Source organism: Coregonus lavaretus (assembly GCF_964263955.1).
Source record: "Coregonus lavaretus genome assembly, chromosome: 10".
NCBI lineage: Eukaryota > Metazoa > Chordata > Actinopteri > Salmoniformes > Salmonidae > Coregonus > Coregonus lavaretus.
This window is the reverse complement of record NC_139997.1, coordinates 37,333,550-37,358,227: the sequence shown is the minus strand read 5'-3', so window position 1 is coordinate 37,358,227 and position 24,678 is coordinate 37,333,550. Positions and strand designations below refer to the sequence as shown.

General features: G+C 47.1%; 2 protein-coding genes across 2 annotated transcripts in view; both read right to left on the bottom strand.

The window, feature by feature from the left end:
- Positions 1-1,562: 1,562 nt before the first annotated feature.
- LOC311135742 (phosphatidylinositol-3,5-bisphosphate 3-phosphatase MTMR2-like) lies at positions 1,563-12,451 on the bottom strand. Its single transcript, XM_084169782.1, has 16 exons — positions 12,210-12,451; positions 9,691-9,772; positions 9,552-9,575; positions 9,361-9,424; positions 9,179-9,273; positions 7,926-8,030; positions 7,584-7,688; positions 7,395-7,478; positions 7,162-7,311; positions 6,854-7,042; positions 4,002-4,187; positions 3,648-3,854; positions 3,282-3,374; positions 2,984-3,097; positions 2,606-2,782; positions 1,563-2,334 (listed from the first exon to the last, which is right to left on the bottom strand). Exons 1-16 carry the CDS (start codon positions 12,287-12,289, stop codon positions 2,257-2,259), a joined length of 1,833 nt encoding a protein of 610 aa, XP_084025908.1. The 5' UTR covers positions 12,290-12,451; the 3' UTR covers positions 1,563-2,256.
- A 250-nt stretch (positions 12,452-12,701) lies between these two features.
- LOC311136317 (cGMP-dependent 3',5'-cyclic phosphodiesterase-like) overlaps positions 12,702-24,678 on the bottom strand; it is a gene marked incomplete at its 5' end in the record, with an annotated part of 30,172 nt that continues 18,195 nt past the window's right edge. The window contains 7 exons of the mRNA XM_084170438.1: positions 12,702-15,109; positions 15,277-15,383; positions 15,514-15,552; positions 15,704-15,816; positions 15,919-16,018; positions 16,123-16,197; positions 16,498-16,545. Of these exons, the coding sequence (XP_084026564.1) occupies positions 14,875-15,109; positions 15,277-15,383; positions 15,514-15,552; positions 15,704-15,816; positions 15,919-16,018; positions 16,123-16,197; positions 16,498-16,545 (717 nt within the window). The 3' untranslated portion in view covers positions 12,702-14,874. The remainder of the gene's footprint in view (positions 15,110-15,276; positions 15,384-15,513; positions 15,553-15,703; positions 15,817-15,918; positions 16,019-16,122; positions 16,198-16,497; positions 16,546-24,678) is intronic.

Below are 24,678 nucleotides of genomic sequence, written 5' to 3'. Positions count from 1 at the left end.
TTGACATATAGGTCGTGCTCCAACAGCCTCCTCAATACACGACGCACCAGGGTTATATGCTCGGCTCGGGTAGACGAGTACACCAGAATGTCATCAATGTACACGACCACCCCTTGTCCCTGCATATCCCGGAAAATGTCATCTACGAAGGATTGGAAGACTGATGGAGCATTCATCAACCCATATGGCATGACAAGATACTCGAAATGACCTGACGTGGTACTAAACGCTGTTTTCCATTCATCTCCCTCCCTAATGCGCACCAAGTTATACGCGCTCCTGAGATCCAATTTTGTGAAAAACCGCGCCCCATGCAATGACTCCGTCATGGTCGCAATCAGAGGGAGTGGATAACTGTATTTCACAGTAATCTGATTGAGACCACGGTAATCAATGCACGGGCGCAACCCTCCATCTTTCTTTTTCACAAAAAAGAAACTCGAAGAGGCGGGGGAAGTGGAAGGCCGAATGTATCCCTGTCTCAAAGATTCGGCTATGTAAGTCTCCATAGCTTTTCTCTCCTCTTGAGACAAAGGATACACATGGCTCCGTGGGAGCGCTGCTCCTGCCTGGAGATCAATCGCACAATCCCCCTGTCTATGGGGAGGCAACTGCGTCGCCCTAGTTTTGCTAAACACAAGAGCTAAATCCCCATATTCAGGCGGAATGTACAGGCCCCCTCGGGCTCTTCCTCCTCCGTTCTCTAGCGCCGGCACCCCCGAGCTCCATAGGGCTCGGCTCGGAGGTGCCGGAGGGCAGAATGGCCGGACCCCCCTCGGGACGTCCACGGGTGGCCAGCAGGGTGTCTAGACGGATGGACATATCGACCAACTGGTCGAAAGTCAGATGGGTATCCCTGCAGGCCAACTCCCGTTGAACGTCCTCCCGGAGGCTACACCGAAAATGGTAGATGAGAGCCCGTTCATTCCACCCTGCATCCGCCGCTAGAGTCCGGTACTCTAGAGCGAACACCTGAGCGCTCCTCCTCCCCTGTCTCAAATGGACTAGACGCTCCCCCGCCGCTTTGCCCTCAGGTGGATGGTCGAACACGGCCTTGAAGCGGCGGGAGAACTCGGCGTAGGTGATGGTGTTGGCGTCCATCCTCCTCCACTCGGCGTTAGCCCACTCCAACGCCTTGCCCGTGAGACAGGAGATGAGGGCGGAAACGCTCTCGTATCCCGAGGGCACCGGGTGTACAGTGGCCAGGTAGAGCTCCACCTGCAGGAGGAACCCCTGACACCCGGCAGCTGTTCCGTCATACGCCCTCGGGAGCGAGAGCCGAATCCCCCTGGGTTCCGAACCTGGGACTGGTGGACCGACCGATGGGGTGGGCAGGGTAGGTGGAGGTGTGGGTACCCTGCTGGCCTCCCATCGGTGCAAGGTGTAGATTACCTCCTGTAGAGCGGTCTCCAGTTGTCTTATCTGGCCCTCTTGCCCACGGAGATGCTCCTCGAGAGACACAGGCCTCACTGCCGATCCTGCTGATTCCATTAAGGTGTGTGATTCTGTCAAGGGGTGCTGAAGGTGGGTGTGGTGTATGAATCATGCGCAGGACGCAGAGGCTCAGTCCAAAGGCTTTAGTGCAATATTTATAAACGACAAAAGCACAATAAGCCCGAAGGCGAATACACGGCGCACACAGGCGACAAAACAAACAGCGCACAAACATGTGCAAAATAACCTCTCCAACACTGGAGGGAAAATGTAGCTCCAACACGAAACAGAAGCGCAATCACACACAAACACAGGCACACACAACGAGAACTAAATAGAACACTAACGAGGACTAACTAGACACAGGTGTACAACATCAAGACCAAACCAAACGAACATGAAACATAGATCGGTGGCAGCTAGTACTCCGGGGACGACGACCGCCGAAGCCTGCCCGAACCAGGAGGAGGAGCAGCCTCGGCCGAAACCGTGACAAGGTTCTGACCATAGAGATATAAATGAATATTATTTTTCTATTTCTAGGGTTCTGACCCTGTACAACCTCAGCTGTTGGAGCAGCAGTGAAATGGAGCAGCCAAACGGCCAATACATGGTTTCTACAGACACTTGGTGGTTGCTTTGCTTCCTACAGGAGTTGGGCCTCCGTCCTCTGCCGTCCACTATAAGCCTCCTGTCACCATCCCCCTGTGTTTTGTCTGTTTGTCTGTCTGCCTGTCAAACAAAGGTCTGAACTGGAGTGATGGAAAGGGTAGGAGAGCCCGCTCTCTCAGAGGAGGAGGAGGCAGAGCGATTGGTCACCTCTCATTGCAGCTCCTCCACCCTCTTCTGAAGCTCCGCCCGCTTGGTCAGCAGCTCCTTGTAGCGCTGGTGAACAGGCTCCTGGGAATAAGGTAGACAAACGGTAATGGTTAACACTAGAACATAACTATGCTATAACAAGCATATAAACAGCCATTTATATGAATTGAAACCATGTGTTTGATGTATTTGATACCAACCACTTATACCACTCCAGCCATTACCACGAGCCCATCCTCCCCAATTAAGGTGCCACCAACATCCTGTGACATTTACTCATACTAATTATACAAAATATTACTACCATCAACCTCATTCCTCCTGCTATGAAAATGAGGTAGTTTGCCCAGACCTGTGGCCTCATGCGAGGGTTCCAGCGGATGTAGTAGCCCACCCAGAGCTCCAGGTGGCGCATGCTGACCACTGGGAACAGCACATGGTTGGAATAGTTGACATACAGAGGGTTGGTGAACTCCTCTAGCTGGCTGTTGATGTAGGCCCACAGGGAAACTGTCTTCCTCGGCAGCTCCTGCAGAACAACACAATGTATGACATGTGGGTGTTAACATAAGCAAATCAAATATAGCCCTTAGTATATTCCTATTAGCACTGTTATGACAACTGTGTATGAAATGTCATCCATGACAGACCATATTTAGTTTAGTTTCACGTTTCTGCATTGCACTCCATGCGTGTGGCGTCAATCTAACGCCATTGTTGACACTCTCACCTCTTTCACCCTCTGCTGTTCACTATTACACATGAACGTCCCAAACAGGCAGCTGTACAGGTGGTCCAGGATGGTGACCAGGAAGTACTCGTTGAACTCAAAGGCTGCAGGAAACTTAAGACGACAACAACAGTTAATTTACAATTCACACGTAATCAACCCAATCCAAGGGGACGTTTGTAAAACATGACCTGTGTACTTTTTACTAGGGTCCAGAGTCTTTCCTGGTCAGGTCATATGGTTAGGGAAAACTCAGGGCCCTAACCCATCAGCACCACCAACCAGTGATGTCACTCACCTGGCGGGTCATCTGCCACACACAGTCTATGAACTGCAGGAAGACAGGTGAGCGGTCTGCGTCTGTGTGGTTCTTATCCCCATGACCAATCCTCTGGAAGGAGAAGGGAGAAGGAGAAGAACAGGAAGTCATGTGACCATAAGGGCTGAACAAAACACAAGAAACAGGAAAGGGTGAAGTTGTGCCATTGGCCACGGTTGACCCATGTGACCCGAGTCAGGAAATGAGGAAGCCATCCAGAGTTTTAAACCATTTCAACTTCTCTTACCACTTTAGAATGTCCAAAGCATTTCCAAAATGTGGCCCAAGTGTTGTGACTTGGTATAAGGAACACTACACGGTGAGAAGGAGTAAAGGCTTATTTACCATCTGGAAGCGTTGGCCGAAGCTCAGCCACTCTTTCTCCAGCAGCGCCTGGAAGCCGTGGATGGTGCGGTAGTGTCCGTCCAGCATCAGCATGGCCAGGGAGGTGAGCTGGGCAGTACGGTCCCACCCATCACTGCAGTGAACCACCACTGATGTCTTCCCAGACTCCACCTTGTCTGCAATACGCAGCGCCCCAGCCAGGATCAGCTACACAGGGCACAGACAGACAGCTTAACATGGACTGGAACAGCATCCAAGACACACCTTCTCCCCATTTTCTGCCCTTTCCACTCTCTTTATGTACACAACAAATAATCTCAACCTTGATTTATTTTCTCTCCCTTCTGTCCTCACCTTGATGTGCTCCAGCCAATGAGTGGAATCGAGGTTGGAGAGCCAATGGGACTCCTCAATGTTGGGATAGACTACCTCCTTCAGCTTGCGCAGTGACTCCCTCATCACGTGGATGTTGTGGATGTCCAAGAACACCAGCTCTGCATTCTGATAGGCATCCTCACTCTCATAGCCACCCCCTTTAATCTGAGGACAACACAGAGAATGTCGTAATCTCTTGGAATTGCATATTGTTACAAGTTTTGGTTTTTCCATTTATGTTTCAGAGTGGCGATGCTGCTAAGCTGCCGGTGAAGTTACTGCGAGACACTGGGGCAGCCCAGTCCTTCATTTTGGAGGGTGTTTTGCATTTGTCTGACACTTCAGCAACTGTTTACAGTGCGTTAGTACAAGGCGTGGAGATGGGTTGCATGGAAGTTCCTTTGTATAAAGTGGAACTCGAGTCTGATCTTATTTCTGGTTCCGCTGTCAGTGTGAGGCCTAGCCTACCGGTGAAGGGGATCTCATTCATTTTGGGAAACTATTTGGCTGGAGGGAAGGTCATGCCAAATCCTGTCATTTGTAAGAAACCCAGAGTAGAGGAACCTGATGGGTTATCAAAAAAGTACCCTAGCGTGTTCCCAGCGTGTGCCGTTACACGTGCTATGTCTAAGAAAGTCGCCGGAAGCAAGTCTAGTGTTGAGGAAGATGCCTGCGATCCCACCATGGTCGATCAGTCTGAGACGTTTATCGGTGATCCTGATTTCGGTAAATCTCCTGAGTTGTCTCTCCTTTGAAAACCCCAAAGGTGAGTGAGTTTGTAGGACCGCTGAAGGAAGAGAGGGTCCCTACACTTCGATGTCTAGGAAGCAGCTGATTGCGGAACAGAGTAAAGATGTTTCACTCTCCCCTCTTTTTGCTGAGATACGTCCAGAGGATGAGTTTGATGAAGTTCGTGTGGGTTACTTTGACATAGATGGTGTTCTAATGAGGAAATTGCATTTTCGGCTACTTCTGGGCTGGACGATTGGCCCAGTGTATCTCAAATTGTCGTTCCAGTTATGCTTCGACAAGAGATTCTGAGGTTGGCGCACGATGGTAGTATGGCAGGCCATCTTGGGGTCAACAAGAAGTATGACTGTGTCTTGCGTAACTTCTTCTGGCCTGGTCTGAAACAGGATGTCGTGTCTTACTGTAAATCCTGTTATGTTTACCAGTGGACGAGTAAACTGAACCAAGCTGTGGCGGTTGCACCTTTGCAGCCTATTCCTGCTTTTGACAAACCTTTCAGGAAGGTTCTGGTGGATAGTATTGGTCCTTTTCCCAAAGCAAAGAGTGGTAACCAGTTTCTCTTAACCATCACATATGCTGCCATTCGTTTCCCTGAGGCCATTCCACTGAGGAAACTCACGAGAGGAAAGTTACTATGGATATTACAACAGTTTCCACTTGAAATCAGACATGTCCGTGGTAAGGACAACTTGGTTGCTGATTGTCTTTCAAGGGTGGGCAGTCAATAAGTTTTGTGTTTTGCGTTTAGCCAATGTGTTGCCCTGGCTCACAATTTGTTTTGACTGCACGTTTTGCTGTTTTGTACATGAGTATTGTTTTGGTTGCGCTCGTTCCAGGGGGATGAGAGTATTAGAAACATACTTTATTTTACCCGTTTCTCAAAACTTCAGAGTTTTAGGCAACATATACAAATAATAATAAAACATTTAAGGGGGAAAAAAATAGTGTGTTTTGTCTTGTATTTAAATTGTTGACCGCCAGTAGACACCATGTTTATATTGGAGAAGGCAACGCATAAGTAGCAATGCATTTAAGTTCATTATGTTGTGAAATGAAAGTTGTTTTCTTTTGGTGGTGAGCAAACTTGTCCAACAAAAATATAGGATATATTTGTTGTCTTAAGGAAGAAGGTGTTACACGTTTTGGGTTTTCCATTTATGTTTTGAGGTTGGACCGTTGGCACGTATAGCACATTAGCACATAGGGCGCACCGATTGGTGTCATCTCGTTAGTCAGTATGTGTTACACATGTGCTGGTTGCCATCTCGTTAGTGGGAAGGTGTTTCACCTGTGCTGGCCCAGGTGCTATTTAAGAGTGGCTGGCCCAGTGCTCCAGTTGTCTTGAGAGATGAGGAGGATCAACACCTTTAGTTGGCGTGCCCTATTTGATTTCTAGATAAACATTCCTTTGTCTGCTCTTCCCTGTTTTAGTTTTGCTCCACTTTTTGGTTTGCTTCCTGTCTTTAAGTTTGGTGTGGGTTTTAATTTTGTTTGCCTGTTCTTGGGCAAATTGAGTGGGCGCTCATGGTGGGTGTCTTTTAGGTTCCAGTTGTTGTTGCTATTAAACTTTCAGTGGACACCCCCATGAGTGTCTTTCAGAACTATTTACATTACATTTACGTCATTTAGCAGACGCTCTTATCCAGAGCGATTTACAGTTAGTGAGTGCATAATTTTTTTGTTGTTGTATTCTTCTTTTTTTCATACTGGCCCCCCGTGGGAATCGAACCCACAACCCTGGCGTTGCAAGCGCCATGCTCTACCAACTGAGCTACACAGGGCACCTCCTAAAACCCCACTTGTTTTGTTTTGGTTGTTGTCAGTGACTCTTTGTTATTTCCTTCCCCCTTCTGTTTGAGCGACAATCTTTGGTTTTCTTGCTGGGGAACGTGACAATATACTCTGAACGATACTGAATAGTTTTTATACTTACAGAAGATGTCATTATCTGTGAGAGATTAAGAACATCAATTCCACAGAAAATAACGCTATGGGTTGAGCATTGAACTGTATGGGCATTGAGTATGGGAAATGTACTTTGCACTCATAAAACATGATTATTATTATTAGTAATAACATACCCTGTTGGCGGCAGCATTGACGCTAGGCCTGGCATCGAAGATGAAGAGCTTGTGGGACTGAGCGTTGGCATCCATGATGGTCTGGAGGTACTTCTCATCGTCTTTGCTGCGCTTGCCGTTGACCCCGACCATGGGCTGACTACAGCGGATCACTGTGGCCTGGCTCTCTGGGTGGATCCACGACAGCACCTGCATAGCCCAGCAGAGGCATTGGCACGGACAGGACCACAACACTGGACCACAGGCACTACATCAAGGTACTACTACAGAGGTACCGCAGGCAGTGTGAAGTGTAAATATTAACTCACAGGTATCCTGCCCTTGGCTCTGAAGGCAGCCACTCTCTTCAACTCCTCATCTGGGATGTTAACAGGCACCACCAGGGTTGATGGGTAAGTGTCACACAGCTCATAGTGATCATTCACTTTAGTTATCCTCCAGCTCTCGTTGGGTAAGCCCTACACACACACACACCACAAGAGTATAAAAACCTTAAAACAGCTTATACCCAGAGCCCAGATTTTCAGAATCTTTCAAATACCTGTCTTTTGTATTCCGCTTGAGCATCATACACTTTCCAGCCATTTTCAGGATAGACCTGCCCATACTCAAAGGCAAAGATTGGCTGTGGATGATAGAGGAAAAAACTGTCAAGTCAGTTGGCCCTGGGCCTGTACATACAGCACACAGTAACAGACCAGGGGTAGCAGAGACCTAGTGACTCACTCACCAGACCGTTAGAAACAGGAAAGGCAAATTTCATCAGGATCTCGAAAATTGACTTTCTGAGTGAATCCTCCATCTGCTTGTGTGCAAACCGCAGATTACGGATATCCTGAGGAGACAGGTCACTGTAACCACTGTCATTTACACTCAGAGAGTACACTAGAGTGCAGTGATTGGAGTCTGAAGTAAGTTCAAACAGATTTATCTGAATCAATCATGGTAATTTCAACAGGGCACAAGAATATAAGAAAAATGCTTGTTCTCTTTGAGAGCATCATAGATGATATATTAGGACAAACATCATGTAAGAGATGTTCCAGGCATTTTTGTGGTGGTCACTGCTCACCTTGCAGACCAGCCCGTAGGAGACCTCACCACGGCTAGAGGCACCTCCTATCTTCTCCACCCAGCTCACTACCCCCAGGGGCAAGTCCAGCACAAACACTGGTTCCTAGGAGACAAAGGAAATAACAAAAACAATGATTTGACATCCTGAAGGGTGGAATGGAGACAGATCGAAAGCTAGTATACAAGTACTTAGGAGTATGGCTAGACAGTACACTGTCATTCTCTCAGCACATATCAAAGCTGCAGACTAAGGTTAAATCTAGACTTGGTTTCCTCTATCGTAATCACTCCTCTTTCACCCCAGCTGCCAAACTAACCCTGATTCAGATGACCATCCTACCCATGCTAGATTACTGAGACGTAATTTATAGATTGGCAGGTAAGGGTGCTCTCGAGCGGCTAGATGTTCTTTACCATTCGGCAATCAGATTTTCCACCAATGCTCCTTATAGGACACATCACTGCACTCTATCCTCCTCTGTAAACTGGTCATCTCTGTATACCCGTTGCAAGACCAAATGGTTGATGCTTATTTACAAAACCCTCTTAGGCCTCACTCCCCCCTATCTGAGATACCTACTGCAGCCCTCATCCTCCACATACAACACCCATTCTGCCAGTCACATTCTGTTAAAGGTCCCCAAAGCACACACATCCCTGGGTCGCTCCTCTTTCCAGTTCGCTGCAGCTAGCGACTGGAACGAGCTGCAAAAAACACTCAAACTGGACAGTTTTATCTCCATCTCTTCATTCAAAGACTCAATCATGGACACTCTTACTGACAGATGTGGCTGCTTCGCGTGATGTATTGTTGTCTCTATCTTCTTGCCCTTTGTGCTGTTGTCTGTGCCCAATAATGTTTGTACCATGTCTTGTGCTGCTACCATGTTGCTACCATGTTGTTTTCATGTTGGGTTGCTACCTTGCTGTGTTGTCGTGTGTTGCTGCCATGCTATGTTGTCTTAGGTCTCTCTTTATGTAGTGTTGTTGTCTCTCTTGTTGTGATAGTACTATTTATATATATATATATATATATATATATATATATATATATATATATATATATATATATATATATATTTATTAATCCCAGCCCCCATCCCCGCACGAGGCCTTTTGCCTTTTGGTAGGCCGTCATTGTAAATAAGAATTTGTTCTTAACTGACTTGCCTAGTTAAATAAAGGTTAAATTAAAAAATTAAAAAATAGTATGACTGTGTTATATCAGTAGTCTAACAAAAGTCTACATACCCTGTCCATGCATTTGAAAAACAATCTGTAGTTGGTGACAGTCAATGTCCCCCTCAGTGCACCGATGTAAGGACAGATGTAGGTGACATCTTTGGCTGTTAGAAAGGGGGAAAAAGGTTTGAGGTCATTACATTAAACTCAAAATAACCCATAGCTGGCCACAAGGGGGGGGGGGGACTTACCCATGTCTTGCACACTTTCCTTTGGTAGTAACTGTGGTTCTTCGTTGTTTGAATCCCTGAGCACCTGTATATAAAAAAATATTGCATTTAAAGGTCAAACATACAGAGTAGCCAATTGCAAATAGCAAGTAGATTATTTTAATTCAAACGCCAACACAAATCTTTGAGGGAAGATGGATTGAAGAATATACCTTGGCAACCGCTTTAGGTCTGCCCTGAAATCAATAGAAGAAAAGCAAGAGGGTTAAATACAGACATGTTTTAGATGTTACTGCTACAGTAGTAGACCTAAATCTACATAAAGTTGTAGGTGAAAAGCCATATACCAACCCGTAGCTCTGGGGAGACCTCTGTTGAGATGGCCACATTGTCAGAAGACATTGCAAAGGGGGGCTTGGCAGCGTGAGTGGACCTGTCAGAATGAGAGGTGGAGGTACTGTGAAGAGAATGGCAGAATACATGTTCTTTATCTTAGGACACTGAGCACTGAGCAATAATACCATACCTAGCCCAGGGGACTGGAGAAAATATCCACTGTCTGTCATAGACCCTCTGTTTTTCTGTCCCCTGGGCTACTTCAATTGTACCCAGACTAGATGGCTGTGGAATCTGCCATTATGTGTCTAGCTAACTACACTGAACAAAAATATAAACGCAACATGTAAAATGTTGGTCCCATGTTTCATGAGCTTAAATAAAAGACCCCATAAATGTTCCATATGCACAAAAAGCTTATTTCACTCAAATTTTGTGCACAAATTTGTTTACATCCCTGTTAGTGAGCATTTCTCCTTTGCCAAAATAATCCATCCACCTGACAGGTATGGCATAGCAAGAAGCTGATTAAACAGCATGATCATTACATAGGTGCACCTTGTGCTGGGGACAATAAAAGGCCACTAAAATGTGCAGTTCTTTCACACAACACATGCCACAGATGTCTCAAGTTTTGAGGGATTGCGCAATTGGCATGCTGACTGCAGGAATGTCCACCAGAGCTGTTGCCAGAGAATTTAATGTTCATTTCTCTACCATAAGCCACCTCCAATGTCAATTTAGAGAATTTAGCAGTACGTCCAACCGGCCTCACAACCGCAGATCACATGTAACCACGCCAGCCCAGGACCTCCACGTCCGGCTACTTCACCTGTGGGATCGTCTGAGGCCAATCACCCTGACAGCCGATGAAACTGTGGGTTTGCACAACCAAAGAATTTCTGCACAAACTGTCAGAAACCGTCTCAGGGAAGCTCATTGCGTGTTCTTCGCCCTCACCAGGGTCTTGACCTGACTGCAGTTCCACGTCGTAACCGACTTCAGTGGCGTTGTGTGGGCGAGCAGTTTGCTGATGTCAACGTTGTGAACAGAGTGCCCCATAGTGGCGATGGGGTTTTGGTATGGGCCAGCATAAGCTACGGACAACAAACACAATTGCATTTTATCAATGGCAATTTGAATGCACAGAGATAATGTGACGAGATCCTGAGGCCCATTGTCATGCCATTCATCCGCCGCTATCACCTCATGTTTCAGCATGATAATGCACAGCTCCATGTCACAAGGATCTGTACACAATTCCTGGAAGCTGAAAATGTCCCAGTTCTTCCATGGCCTGCATACTCACCAGACACGCCACCCATTGAGCATGTTAGGGATGCTCTGGATCGACGTGTATGACAGCGTGTTCCAGTTCCCACCAATATCCAGCAACTTCGCACATTGAAGAGGAGTGGGACAACATTCCACAGGCCACAATCAACAGCCTGATCAACTCTATGCAAAGGAGATGTCACGCTGCATGAGGCAAATGGTGGTCACACCAGATACTGACTGGTTTTCTGATCCATGCCCCTACCTTTTTTTTAAGGTATCTGTGAACAACAGATGCATATCTGTATTCCCAGTCATGTGAAATATATAGATTAGGGCCTAATTTATTTATTTCAATTGACTGATTTCCTTACGTTAACTATAACTCCGTAAAATCTTTGAAATTGTTGCATTTATATTTTTGTTCAGTATAGTTAGTACTACTAGTAGAAAATAAGGCTACTTTCCAGTGGTGGAAAAGGTACCCAATTGTCATACTTCAGTAAAAGTAAAGATACCTTAATAAAAAATTACTCAAGTAAAAGTGAAAGTCACCCAGTAAAATACTTCTTCAGTAAAAGTCTAAAAGTATTTGGTTTTAAATAGAAGTATCAAAAGTAAATGTAATTGCTAAAATATACTTAAGTAAAAAAGTATAAATCATATATATTAAAGAAACCAGACGGCACCATTTTCTTGTTTTTTTATTTGCGGATAGCCAGGGGCACACTCCAACACTCAAGACATAATTTACAAACGAAGCATTTGTGATTAGTGAGTCTGCCAGATCAGAGGCAGTAGGGATGACAAGGGATGTTCTCTTGATAAGTGCGTGAATTGGACCATTTCCCTGTCCTGCTAGCCATTCAAAATGTAACGAGTACTTTTGGGTGTCAGGCAAAATGTATGGAGTAAAAAGTACATTTTCTTTAGGAATGTAGTGAAGTAAAAGTTGTCAAAAATATGAATAGTACAGTACATATACCCCAAAAAACTACTTAAGTGTTTTACACTACTGCTGCTTTCTTGGGCAAACTGTTTACCTTCTCGGGCTGCCTCCCATATCGACTTTTGTAACCCTAATCCCAGTAAGGTTTAGCTAACACTTCAACATACTTAATTGAATTACACTAGTATAATGACATACAGTATCTTCACTATCGAGAATTGTACGGCGCATTTTAGATAGCGAGTAGCATAGCCAGCTATACAAGCTCCTGTCAATCGACTACACAGGCAGCTAGTTGAGCGAGCCCCACCTGGACAATGAATTAACACTCGGCTGCCTTGACAAGGATTGCTTCGAGCCCAGACTGTCGATGCCCCCGGTGTTCTCCATGGTAAATCTTGGTAAAGTTTTCAAGTATATGAATTAACTGGTTTTTGAGGCGATAGGGCAGATATCTACATGCAACTGTTTTGAATCCGTTCTTGGTGAAAAGTAAATCCAAGGTACAGACATGAAGCTGCCATCTTTTCCCAGAGTTCCCTGACCCTATCCATTATAACGGCAGTGTTGTTTTTTTTTACATCTCGTTTGTTCGGAGCTATTTTTTACAGTCCATCTATGGTTTGGAGTTGGGGGTTGCGCCCCCTGCCGCCATTACTGGTTATTACATGTAGCCCACCGCTATCAACATTATCAAGAGCTAAATGCTCCAGGATTATAGATTTTTTTTAAAATGAGAAATATGGGGAGAGAAGGTGAAGATAAGGTATGAGAAAGGACACGTACTCAACACATTGTGTGCTAAACATTTTATTTGTGCACAGATATTAGAAACAAATATAAATATCCAGTGCATCATGTTAACATGTAGATTCAAGAATTCACAGAATTATCTATATTTTTGGTATTTGGAAATTGATAAATGCAAACATAGATACATCAACATAAGAACTTAATATAGCTAGCTGTTGCAAAAAACTAAATGCATATCGACCCCATGCCATTTCTACATGTCACCCATTCAAAAAGCAATGCCCAAATGGGGAGCTGATCAGACCAGATTTACACAAACTCTGAAAACAACGTTTAGGGGGATACAGGGGAGAAGAAACATGTTAAGAAAAATCTGTGTGCTATAAACTAGTAAATTGATAATATATATATATACAGTAGGCCTACATTATCCATTCCAATCACCAACATTGTTATATATACACAATACCACAAAGTATATATTATCAATCGAGCAGTTTCTCATGTTGAAGGCAACTCAGACAAAGTAAGGCAAGCTTGTAACATTCTGTTTACAAAAGGGGTGAAAGTATGGTCCGTTACCGCGTCCCGGCAAAATAAATAATGGGGGTATGTTTACCGGTAAAACGTGAGCTATTACAATTAATACAACATGACCAAAAAACTATATGCTATTACACCATTATTTAACATTACTGCATGTCAGCCACATGAAAAATGTGCGAATTGACTGGAAACCGGGTGAATTTCGCTCCAAATTGCGTTGTGGTTTGAGGAGAACACTTACATTTTGTCAAGGCGGAGATGAGTGGCGGAGATCGAGGCGCGCATGGTCAACAGTGGATGCATCAAATCAGGCTATAAGTGTAAGCCAAATGACAATCGCAGAATGTTATTACAAAACACGTAGGTGTTTTGTAACGGATGTCTCTTTCCATTCATCAAATTGAGGGTGCACTGTTGGGGTTTGGATGCTGAAATTATTTTGTGAGTGGACGAATGTGTGCGGGTAGCCTACAGGAGCGCCTTTGTTAAGTGATTGTTTGACAATCAGATTAAAACATAATTATTATGCCACATTAAAAGGCATCGGCGGCGTGTCCATAAGTCTAGGGGAAGCTTTCCCTAAAGTAAATTGAATTAAATCGCCAAAATTGTATAGCCTAATTAGCTTACTCCTGTCTATACAGAAATAAATCAAATCATTCAAAATAGGCTACTACACCAGAAAGCATAATTTGGCCACAGAGGATTATTAGCTAAAAATGAAAATAAAAAGCTGTGGATTGCTTTCAATCGCATAGCCTACAGTCGGGAGGGCCCGAAATTTGGGCAGTGCGGGCTGCAAATACCAAAGTAGATGATTGTTGAGTTACTACGGTCAGTGAAAAGCAGAGAGGCATATCACAATATTTAAAAAATACAATCGCGGAAAAACTGTTTGGGAAGAAAATGGTTATTGCTGTAAAGAGATTACAATGGAAAGACTCCAATCTGTATTTTCGTTATCAAAATTCTTAACTTAATTGAGCGAACAGTAGCCTACATTATTGGCACCAGCAGAGAACATCGGCCATATCCCCGGTGTGTGCATATTCACTGTCTTTGTCATTTGGTCAGTGCCACTTTTCGTTTTTATTTATCTGTTTGTCAGTGTTAGCGGAGTAGGCTACCCTGTACTTTCTGTAGTATATACAAAAAATGCTTGCGCGCACCTGGGTGTCCCATACCGGTAAAAAATGTAATTTACTTTCACCCCAGGTTTACAATGTAAGTGGTTCTACCTGATAACGCTCAATACCTGCCTTTTAAAGATTCACATACAGTTCAAATATCATTGTGAGAAACTCAAGGCAAAGGAAAAATTATAATTTGTAAAATGAGTTTAAAGCCATCATAGTATTCTTCTCTCCAATTATGTGTAATCAATCATTTCTGTGTCCCCCTGCTGTCTGCATTGTGGTGTTCCACACCTGCTGCAATGCGAGACACTAATGATCATTTCGATTTTTGTACACATCAGCCACAACACTACACAACAACCTGTAAAATAGGTGCATTTGCAGGGGGAGGTAATAAAATAATGTTGATTGAGCCACACTCCATTTTGGGTATGACATAATATAAAATCAAAAGCACTTTGATGTAGTTGTTAGTTCTCCATGACTCCTGTTAGTCTTGTTGTGGCCTTGGGCTGGGCTGGAGGGCTACCATTGGTCTCATCATCCATTCCCTGCTCTGTCTGTCTGTCCGTCCTGTCTTCCCTGTTCCGTCTGTCCGTCCTGTCCGTTCTGCTCGACCTGTAGCTGCTCAAACTCTGCATCTAGGTAGTCCAGAGAATAGTTTCCGGGCCACCGCTTAATGTTGAGCTTGTGAGAAACCCTGCCCCACTGTTCTCTGTTGCTGGCCACGGTTTCATACAGCTCTGCCGACCTGGGGAACAGGTCCTGGAGGAGTCTGTAGGAGGAAGTAGAGGAAAGCCGGGGGGGAAGTATAATCAGACACAAGCCAAGGAGGGTTCCACTAATATGCACATACAACACAAAACAGTTCTCATTGCCTGAGATAACAATTACACCCCTCATCTCCCAGATATGGGGGTTAGGGATCAGTCAGAGGCTCACTTATAGATGGGCATGGCTATGTGCTCCATGAAGCTTGTCTGCAGCTCTGGGATGTAGGCCTTCTCCCTGTCCATCATCTCACTGGGACGGTTCCCCATAGCCTTCTCCTGCAGCCACAAGCACAGGGACACACACACACACTCACACAGAGGAAATTGTTAAGGTTCCTGTACCACATGGAGACAGAAAACAATATGATGCATACCATATTTGGCATTCATAAAAACATTTCCATACCAGATCTCCTTGAGAAAAGAATTCCTTGTAAATAAGTCCCTGAAACAAAAACAGACATGAGTTTCATGTGAACATACTGCATGGAGGCCTACACAATCTTACTAAGACCAATAAAATGGATATGAATGCGATAAAGAAGGTGAGAACACAGTTGGTTTATTAGAGGAGTCAGATCTAAGTGGGTTCTTACTGCGATCTTCCAGGTGGTCTTCCAGTCCTTGGTCTGGTCAGAGAGGTCACAGGAGGTCATGATCAGGCACAGTAGCAGGTTATGGTGCTGAGGGTCTTTGGTGTTGTAGCCCACTGGAAGACACAACAGAAAGGATGATTATAATAAGAAATGGAAGAGAAGCGAAGTGCTGCCTTTCATAAGACACTGAGACAGGATGTAAGGGGGTGACTTACCATCTGCCATTTTCTGCAAATCCTTCAGGATCCGTAGGTGATGAGCCAAGTCTGTGGCCAGGATGATGTCCCTCATCAGGTCAAGCATCCTCTGGTAGTCCTGGCAATCAAAAGACAACGTGGAAATAGAGTCAAAATAGTACAAAACCAACTAAAAAACCTTATGCGAAAAGAGGACAGTCCTTACATAGCCTTTTGTTTTACCTTTCTAGAGAACTTTTCAAAGATGTTGCAGCCCTGGGTGTTGAGTATGGCAATCGTCTGAGCAAAGTGGTGCCTCTGGAAATGAGAGCCAATTCAATCAGTGGTGAGGCTGCAATTATATTTAATATCCACTCGAGGGCAGCAATGACCCAGTGCACAATCGAGCCATGGTTTTACCTTTTGCCTAGGGAAAGGGGAAACCTAGTCAGTTGCACAACTGAATACATTGATCCGAAATGTGTCTTCCACATTTAACCCAACCCCTCTGAATCAGAGAGGTGCAGGGGGCTGCCTTAATTGACGTCCATGTCATCAGCTCCTAAGGATGAGGGACATGCATAATACCATTCTGATTCATGATGTATTTGTGTTTACCTCCAGCACAGATCCCTCAGAACTATACAGGCCAGCCAACACAGATTTCTGGAGAAGAGAAGACAGAAGAGCTAGTTTGTGTAATACACTCTTCTGTGGCAGTTGGTATGGTATGATATACAGTGCATTCAGAAAGTATTCAGACCCCTTGACTTTTCCAAATTTTGATACGTTACAGCCTTACACTAAAAACAATTTTAATCCCTCATAAATCTACACACAATACCCCATAATGACAAAGCAAAAACAGGTTTTTAGAAATGTTTGCAAATGTATTAAAAATTAAAATTACATTTACATAAGTATTCAGACCCTTTACTCAGTACTTTGTTGAAGCACCTTTGGCAGCGATTACAGCCTCGAGTCTTCTTGGGTATGACACTACAAGCTTGGCACACCTGTATTTGGGGAGTTTCTCCCATTCTTCTCTGCAGATCCTCTTAAGCTCTGTCAGGTTGGATGGGGAGGTTCGCTGCACAGCTATTTTCAGGTCTCTCCAGAGATGTTTGATTGGGTTAAAGTCCGGGCTCTGGCTGGGCCACTCAAGCACATCCAGAGACTTGTCCCGAAGCCACTCCTGCATTGTCTTGGCTGTGTGCTTAGGGTCGTTGTCCTGTTGGAAGGTGAACCTTCACCCCAGTCTGAGGTCCTGAACGCTCTGGAGCAGGTTTTCATCAAGGATCTCTCTGTACTTTGCTTCATTCATCTTTCCCTCCAATCAATAGAATTTACCACTGGTGGACTCCAATCAAGTTATAGAAACATCTCAAGGATGATCAATGAAAACAGGATACACCTGAGCTCAATTTTGAGTCTCATAGCAAAGGGTCTGTATACTAAATAAGGAATTCCTGTTTTTGTATTTTTAATACATTTGCTAAAAATTCTAAAAACCTGTTCGCTTTGTCATTTTAGGGTATTGTGTGTAGATTGAGGAAAAAAAAATAATTTAATCAATTTTAGAATAAGGCTGTAACATAATAAAATGTTTTAAAAAAAGGGACGGGTCTGAATACTTTCTGAATGCACTGTTGCTATACACTACCAGTCAAAAGTTTGGACACACCTACTCATTCAAGGGTTTTTCTTTATTTTTACTATTTTTTACATTGTAGAATAATAGTGACAACATCAAAACTACAGGGATGTAGCTCAGTTGGTAGAACATGGCGTTTGCAACGCCAGGGTTGTGGGTTCAATTCCCACGGGGGGCCAGTATGAAAAATTTAATAATGTATGCACTCACTAACTGTAAGTCGCTCTGGATAAGAGCGTCTGCTAAATGACTAAAATGTAAATGTAATGAAATAACACATATGGAATCATGAGTAAACAAATAAAAATATATTTGAGATTCTTCAAATAGCCACCCTTTGCCTTTATGACAGCTTTGCACACTCTTGGCATTCTCTCAACCAGCTTCACCTAGAATGCTTTTCCAACAGTCTTGAATGAGTTCCCACATATGCTGAGCACTTGTTGGCTGCTTTCCTTCACTCTGCAGTCTGACTCATCCCAAACCATCTCAATTGGGTTGAGGTCGGGGGATTGTAGAGGCCAGGTCATCTGATGCAGCACTCCATCATTCTCCTTCTTGGTAAAATAGCCCTTACACAGCCTGGAGGTGTGTTGGGTCATTGTCCTGTTGAAAAAGAAATGATCGTCCCACTAAACCCAAACCAGATGGGATGGCGTATTGTTGCAGAATGCTGTGGTAGCCATGCTGGTTAAGTGTACCTTGAATTCTAAATAAATCACAGCAGGTCTCTTCTTCTTCACCAGCATGTCATGAGCCCTCTCACTCCACCGGGTTACCACCTTAATTTGTTTCCACTATCTTCCACTCTGCTCACCACTCTCTCTCTACTCAGCCTAACTAGCTCCACCTGTCCCTGCTCTGCTCGGCTCTAATTACTCTGCCAGCTGCGCTGCATTACCCACTAACCTCTCCCAGTATTTAAAGTCCTGTCTTTCAGCTCTCCTTTGTCAGATCGTCTGCAAAGCTCACACCCGGAACCTGTTTGCTCGCGCTTCTGGCTCACCCTTGTTTTGTGACCCCGGACCTGCCTGATTCTTGGATACTCTTCTGCCCCAGGAAAACCAGACCTGCTTTCTGCCATTACGACTCCTGACTACTCTTCGACCCCGGTAACTCTGACCAGCCTTCTGCCTTGCTACAACGTATTTGGATTTCCCTTGAACTGTACTTCTGCCTTGTTTCATCCGCCCCGTTGTGTCTGTGTTTCCTCCCCCCCAGGACTTCTGGACCACCAACCACCGGCGTCATCGGACGCATCGCTGCCACTGGGGGGGGGCACAGACCCAGCACATTGGACGGAATAACCCCTGGAGCCTTCACTCACTCCCTACTGCCCTTTTCCCTTAAGTTTTAATAAACTTTCTGGTGTGACGCAATTGTGGTCCTCTTGTCGTCTGTCTGAACCGTGACAGTACGATCTGACCATCATGGACTCAGCGCACACTTCCCCCGACATGGAAACCGAAGAACCTGAGCAACCCACCGCCATGCTACGCCTGGAACACACTGAGAGAGAGCTAGGCCGCATGAGCGGCGACATCACCTCTCTGCTTCAGGTCGGCCACCAACAGCATCAGCAGTTCCAGCAGCACCAGCAGCAGTCCCAGCAGCAGCAACAACAACTCGCCATGATCATCCAACTCCTCACCAACCTTACCCCAGCCAGTCTGCCCACCAGCCCTGCCTCCGAGTTACCTGCCCCGGTCATTGCGGCCGCTGCTCCGGAACCCAAGATTGGAAACCCCGAGCGGTTCAACGGCGATTCTACCCAGGTCCGGCCATTCCTGACTAGCTGCCGACTTCAGTTCTCCTTGCAGCCAAGGACCTTCGCCACGGAGGGGGCTAAGGTCGGGTATGCCATCACTCACCTGACGGGCCGAGCTCGACTCTGGGGAACAGCAGAGTTCGAACGTCAAACCCCCGCATGTGCAACCTTCGACCTGTTTGCTGAGGAGATGCTGAAGGTGTTTGACCTGGATTCACCAACCGCAGAGGCGTCTCGTGAACTGTTCAGTATTCGACAAGGCAGACGTACAGTCGCAGACCATTCCATCGACTTCCGAACCCTGGCAAGACGAAGTTCTTGGAACACACCATCGTTGGTGGACGCGTTCTTTCATAGCTTGGCTGACTATATCAAGGACGAGTTGGTCTCCCATGAACTGCCTTCCACTCTTGATGAAGCCATCGCACTGACTGTCCGGATCGACAGAAGGATACAGACCCGTCGTCGTGAGAGGGGGCGCCAAGGTCCACCAACTACCGGCATTCGGAGAGATCCGACTGGGCTCCTGTCATCTACTGCCACTCACCCAAGTCAGCTTGATCAGTCTGAGCCTATGGAGATTGGGCGAGCCTCTCTCACTCCTGCAGAGCGCCAGCGCCGCTTCACCTCAAACCTCTGCCTCTATTGTGGAGGTAATGGACATCAAGCTGGCACGCCAACTGGGACTGGAGAACCTCCGTTTGACACCTCCTATTCCTGCCCGGGCACTGGACGGACACTTACTCGGATCGGTCACTCATGTCACGGCCCCGGTCTTGATGGGTCTGTCCGGGAACCATCAAGAAACTATCCAGTTTCACCTGCTCCCCTCTCCAGGCCAACCCCTCATCCTGGGTTACCCATGGCTCCGCCGGCACAACCCTCAGCTCGACTGGGTGACCGGGGTGATCAGGGAGTGGGGGGAGGACTGCCACCGAACCTGCCTGCTTGCTGCCGCACTACCCCCTCGGCCAGTACCTACTAACTCCGCTCCTGACCTCTCCCATGTCCCAGAATGCTACCATGGTCTCAGAGAAGTGTTTAACAAAGCAAGAGCCACATCTCTGCCCCCTCACCAACCGTACGACTGTGCCATCGACCTCCTCCCTGGAACAGCCCCTCCAAGGGGTCGTCTTTATTCGTTGTCTGCTCCTGAAAGAAAGTCCATGGAGGACTACATCAATGACTCTCTGTCCACAGGATTGATCCGTTCATCTTCATCTCCGGCTGGTGCTGGCTTCTTCTTTGTGGGGAAGAGGGACGGATCTCTTCGCCCCTGCATCGACTACAGGGGACTCAACGACATCACAGTGAAAAACCGTTACCCTCTCCCTCTGCTCACCTCTGCTTTTGAGTTGCTCCAGGGAGCCACTGTTTTTACCAAGTTGGATCTCAGAAACGCTTACCACCTAGTGCGGATCCGGGAGGGAGATGAATGGAAGACCGCATTCAATACACCAACAGGCCACTACGAGTATCTGGTTATGCCTTTTGGCCTCACCAATGCTCCTGCTGTGTTCCAGGCTCTAGTGAATGATGTACTGCGGGACATGTTAAACAAGTTTGTCTTCGTTTACCTGGATGACATCTTAATCTACTCCAGAAACCTGTCTGAACACACCCGCCATGTCCAGCAAGTCCTTCATCGTCTTCTGGAGAATTCCCTCTACGCCAAGGCAGAGAAATGTGAGTTTCACGTCAAGACAGTGGCCTTCCTGGGGTACATAGTGGCAGAGGGAAGTATCCAAATGGATCCTGCCAAAGTATCAGCAGTCACTTCATGGCCAGTTCCGGAGAACAGAAAGAAGCTGCAACAGTTTCTGGGGTTTGCTAACTTCTATAGAAAGTTTATCCGGAACTACAGTACCGTTGCTGCCCCTCTCACTGCTCTAACCAGCACCAAGCAACCCTTCACCTGGACCCCAGCAGCCGACAAGGCCTTCAGTACCCTCAAGGTAAGGTTCACCTCCGCTCCCATCCTCCAGATGCCTGATGTGGACCGGCAATTCATTGTGGAGGTGGACGCCTCGGATGTGGGAGTTGGTGCTGTGATTTCTCAGTGGGCTGCGGAGGATAGGAAGCTCCATCCCTGTGCCTTTTTCTCACGTCGGTTGTCCCCCTCTGAGTGCAATTACGACATAGGGAACCGAGAGCTGCTGGCTGTGAAGCTTGCCTTGGAGGAGTGGCGTCACTGGCTGGAGGGGTCCACCATTCCATTTCTCGTTTGGACCGATCATAAGAACTTGGAGTACATCCGCACGGCCAAACGGTTGAACTCCAGGCAGTCCCGCTGGGCCCTGTTCTTCACCAGGTTTAATTTCACTCTGTCATACCGGCCTGGATCACGCAACACCAAGCCAGACGCCCTCTCCCGTCAATTCCAGAAGGATGACAACCCCTCCAAGGATCCTGTGTCGATTCTGCCAAGTCCCTGCATCGTAGCAGCTCTGACCTGGGCTGTTGAGGAACAGGTGCTGGAAGCTCTCCGTAACCAGCCCGGTCCCAGCACTTGCCCAGCTGACCGCCTTTTTGTCCCCGAAAACCTGAGGTCCCAGGTCGTTCAGTGGGGACATGACTCCCGCCTAGCTTGTCACCCTGGCTCCACCCGCACTTACAACCTGCTCGCCCAGAGGTTCTGGTGGCCCTCTCTGAGAAAGGATGTACGGGAATTCGTCCAAGCCTGCCCCATCTGCAACCAACACAAGTCGTCCTGCCAGCCCCCAGCCGGATTGCTGCAGCCCCTGCCTGTGCCCAGACATCCCTGGTCTCACATCGCCCTTGACTTTGTCACGGGGCTGCCCCCTTCAAGTGGCATGACCGTCATTCTCACCATAGTTGACCGATTCAGCAAGATGGCACACTTCATTCCCCTCCCCAAGCTCCCAACCGCCAAGGAGACCGCCCAGGTGGCCCTGGAACACGTCTTCCGGATCCACGGACTGCCAAGGGATGTAGTTTCTGACCGTGGTCCACAATTCTCCTCCGCTTTTTGGAAGGAGTTCTGTCACCTGCTGGGAGCCACAGTCAGTCTGACTTCCGGATTCCATCCCCAATCCAATGGGCAGTCAGAGCGGGCAAATCAGGAGCTCGAGAAGGCACTGCGATGCATGACTTCACGCAACCCCCACTCCTGGTCGCAGCAATTGACATGGGTGGAGTACGCACACAATTCTCTGACCTGCTCTGCCATCGGTATGTCCCCTTTCCAATGTGTTTATGGATACCAGCCTCCTCTATTTGCCAGCCAGGAAGGGGAGGTTACTTGCCCATCTGCACTTGCTTTTGCCCGTCGATGTCGCCGCACCTGGTCACAAGCCCGAGCCACACTCCTCAGATCCGTTGCCAGCTACACTACCGGGGCCAACCGTCGGAGAATCCCTGCTCCCACCTACCATGTTGGTCAAAGGGTGTGGTTGTCGTCAAGGAACCTGCCACTCAGGGTGGAGTCGCAAAAGCTGGCACCTCGGTTCATTGGCCCATTCCCTATCATAAGAGTGATTAGCCCAACTGCTGTCCGGCTCCAACTGCCTAATTCCATGAGGGTGCACCCCACTTTCCATGTGTCTAAGATTAAGCCCATTCATGAGAGTCCGCTGGTCCCTGCTGCGCCTTGTCCTCCTCCTCCACAGCTCGTCGATGGTGGTCTGGTTTACACCGTCCGCCGCCTGCTTCGGTCCAGACGGAGGGGTAGGGGTCTCCAGTACCTCATTGACTGGGAGGGCTATGGACCTGAGGAAAGGACCTGGGTGCCAGCTAGTCGGATTGTGGATAGGACTCTCATCACCGCCTTCCACCAACGGCATCCTGATCAACCTGCAATCCGTAGGGGCCGCCCCAGAGGGATCCCTAACCGTCCTGCCCGCTCGGCTTCCTGTCCTGTGCCTGATCCTGTCTCGGGACCTGTCCCATCTCCCGACCACGGCCCTCCGGCTTCCTCCGAGGATGAGGACGTTCGCTCGGACCGTTCGGAGGAGTTCTAGCCCTCCTCCGGCTCCCCTCCTCCCGCCCGGCGTGGTGTTGCTCTTGGGACTTCTGGGGCCGTCCCTTGGGGGGGGGGTTCTGTCATGAGCCCTCTCACTCCACCGGGTTACCACCTTAATTTGTTTCCACTATCTTCCACTCTGCTCACCACTCTCTCTCTACTCAGCCTAACTAGCTCCACCTGTCCCTGCTCTGCTCGGCTCTAATTACTCTGCCAGCTGCGCTGCATTACCCACTAACCTCTCCCAGTATTTAAAGTCCTGTCTTTCAGCTCTCCTTTGTCAGATCGTCTGCAAAGCTCACACCCGGAACCTGTTTGCTCGCGCTTCTGGCTCACCCTTGTTTTGTGACCCCGGACCTGCCTGATTCTTGGATACTCTTCTGCCCCAGGAAAACCAGACCTGCTTTCTGCCATTACGACTCCTGACTACTCTTCGACCCCGGTAACTCTGACCAGCCTTCTGCCTTGCTACAACGTATTTGGATTTCCCTTGAACTGTACTTCTGCCTTGTTTCATCCGCCCCGTTGTGTCTGTGTTTCCTCCCCCCCAGGACTTCTGGACCACCAACCACCGGCGTCATCGGACGCATCGCTGCCACTGGGGGGGGGCACAGACCCAGCACATTGGACGGAATAACCCCTGGAGCCTTCACTCACTCCCTACTGCCCTTTTCCCTTAAGTTTTAATAAACTTTCTGGTGTGACGCAATTGTGGTCCTCTTGTCGTCTGTCTGAACCGTGACACAGCAAAGCACCCCCACACCATAACACCTCCTCTTCCATGCTTTATGGTGGGAAATACACATGCAGAGATCATCCGTTCACCCACACTGCGTCTCACAAAGACACGGTGGTTGGAACCAAACATTTCCAATTTGGACTCCAGACCAAAGGACACATTTCCACCAGTCTAATATCCATTGCTCGTGTTTCTTGGCCCAAGCAGGTCTCTTCTTCTTATTGGAGTCCTTTAGTAGTGGTTTCTTTGCAGCAATTCGACCATGAAGGCCTGATTCACACAGTACCCTCTGAACAGTTGATGTTAAGATGTGTCTGTTACTTGAACTCTGTGAAGCATTTATTTGGCCTGCAATTTCTGAGGCTGGTAACTCTAATGAACTTTTCCTCTGCAGCAGAGGTAACTCTGGGTCTTCCATTCCTGTGGCAGTCCTCATGAAAGCCAGTTTCATCATAGTGCTTGATGGTTTTTGCGACTGCACTTGAAGAAACTTTCAAAGTTCTTGAATTTTTCTGTATTGACTGACTTTCATTTCTTAAAGTAATGATGGACTGTCATTTCTCTTTGCTTATTTGAGCTGTTCTTGCCATAATATGGACTTGGTCTTTTACCAAATAGGGCTAACTTACTAGAGATCCTGGTTCGAATCCAGGCTC

Bases quoted from the DNA above. Each gene is read 5' to 3' on its own strand.
- LOC311135742 (XM_084169782.1), bottom strand. From the start codon at position 12,289: ATGGAGAACACCGGGGGCATCGACAGTCTGGGCTCGAAGCAATCCTTG. The intron at 9,274-9,360 runs GTAAGTCCCCCC...CCTTTCTAACAG, and splicing joins GGAAAGTGTGCAAGACATGG to CCAAAGATGTCACCTACATC. The intron at 3,098-3,281 runs GTGAGTGACATC...TGTCGTCTTAAG, and splicing joins TGTGGCAGATGACCCGCCAG to TTTCCTGCAGCCTTTGAGTT.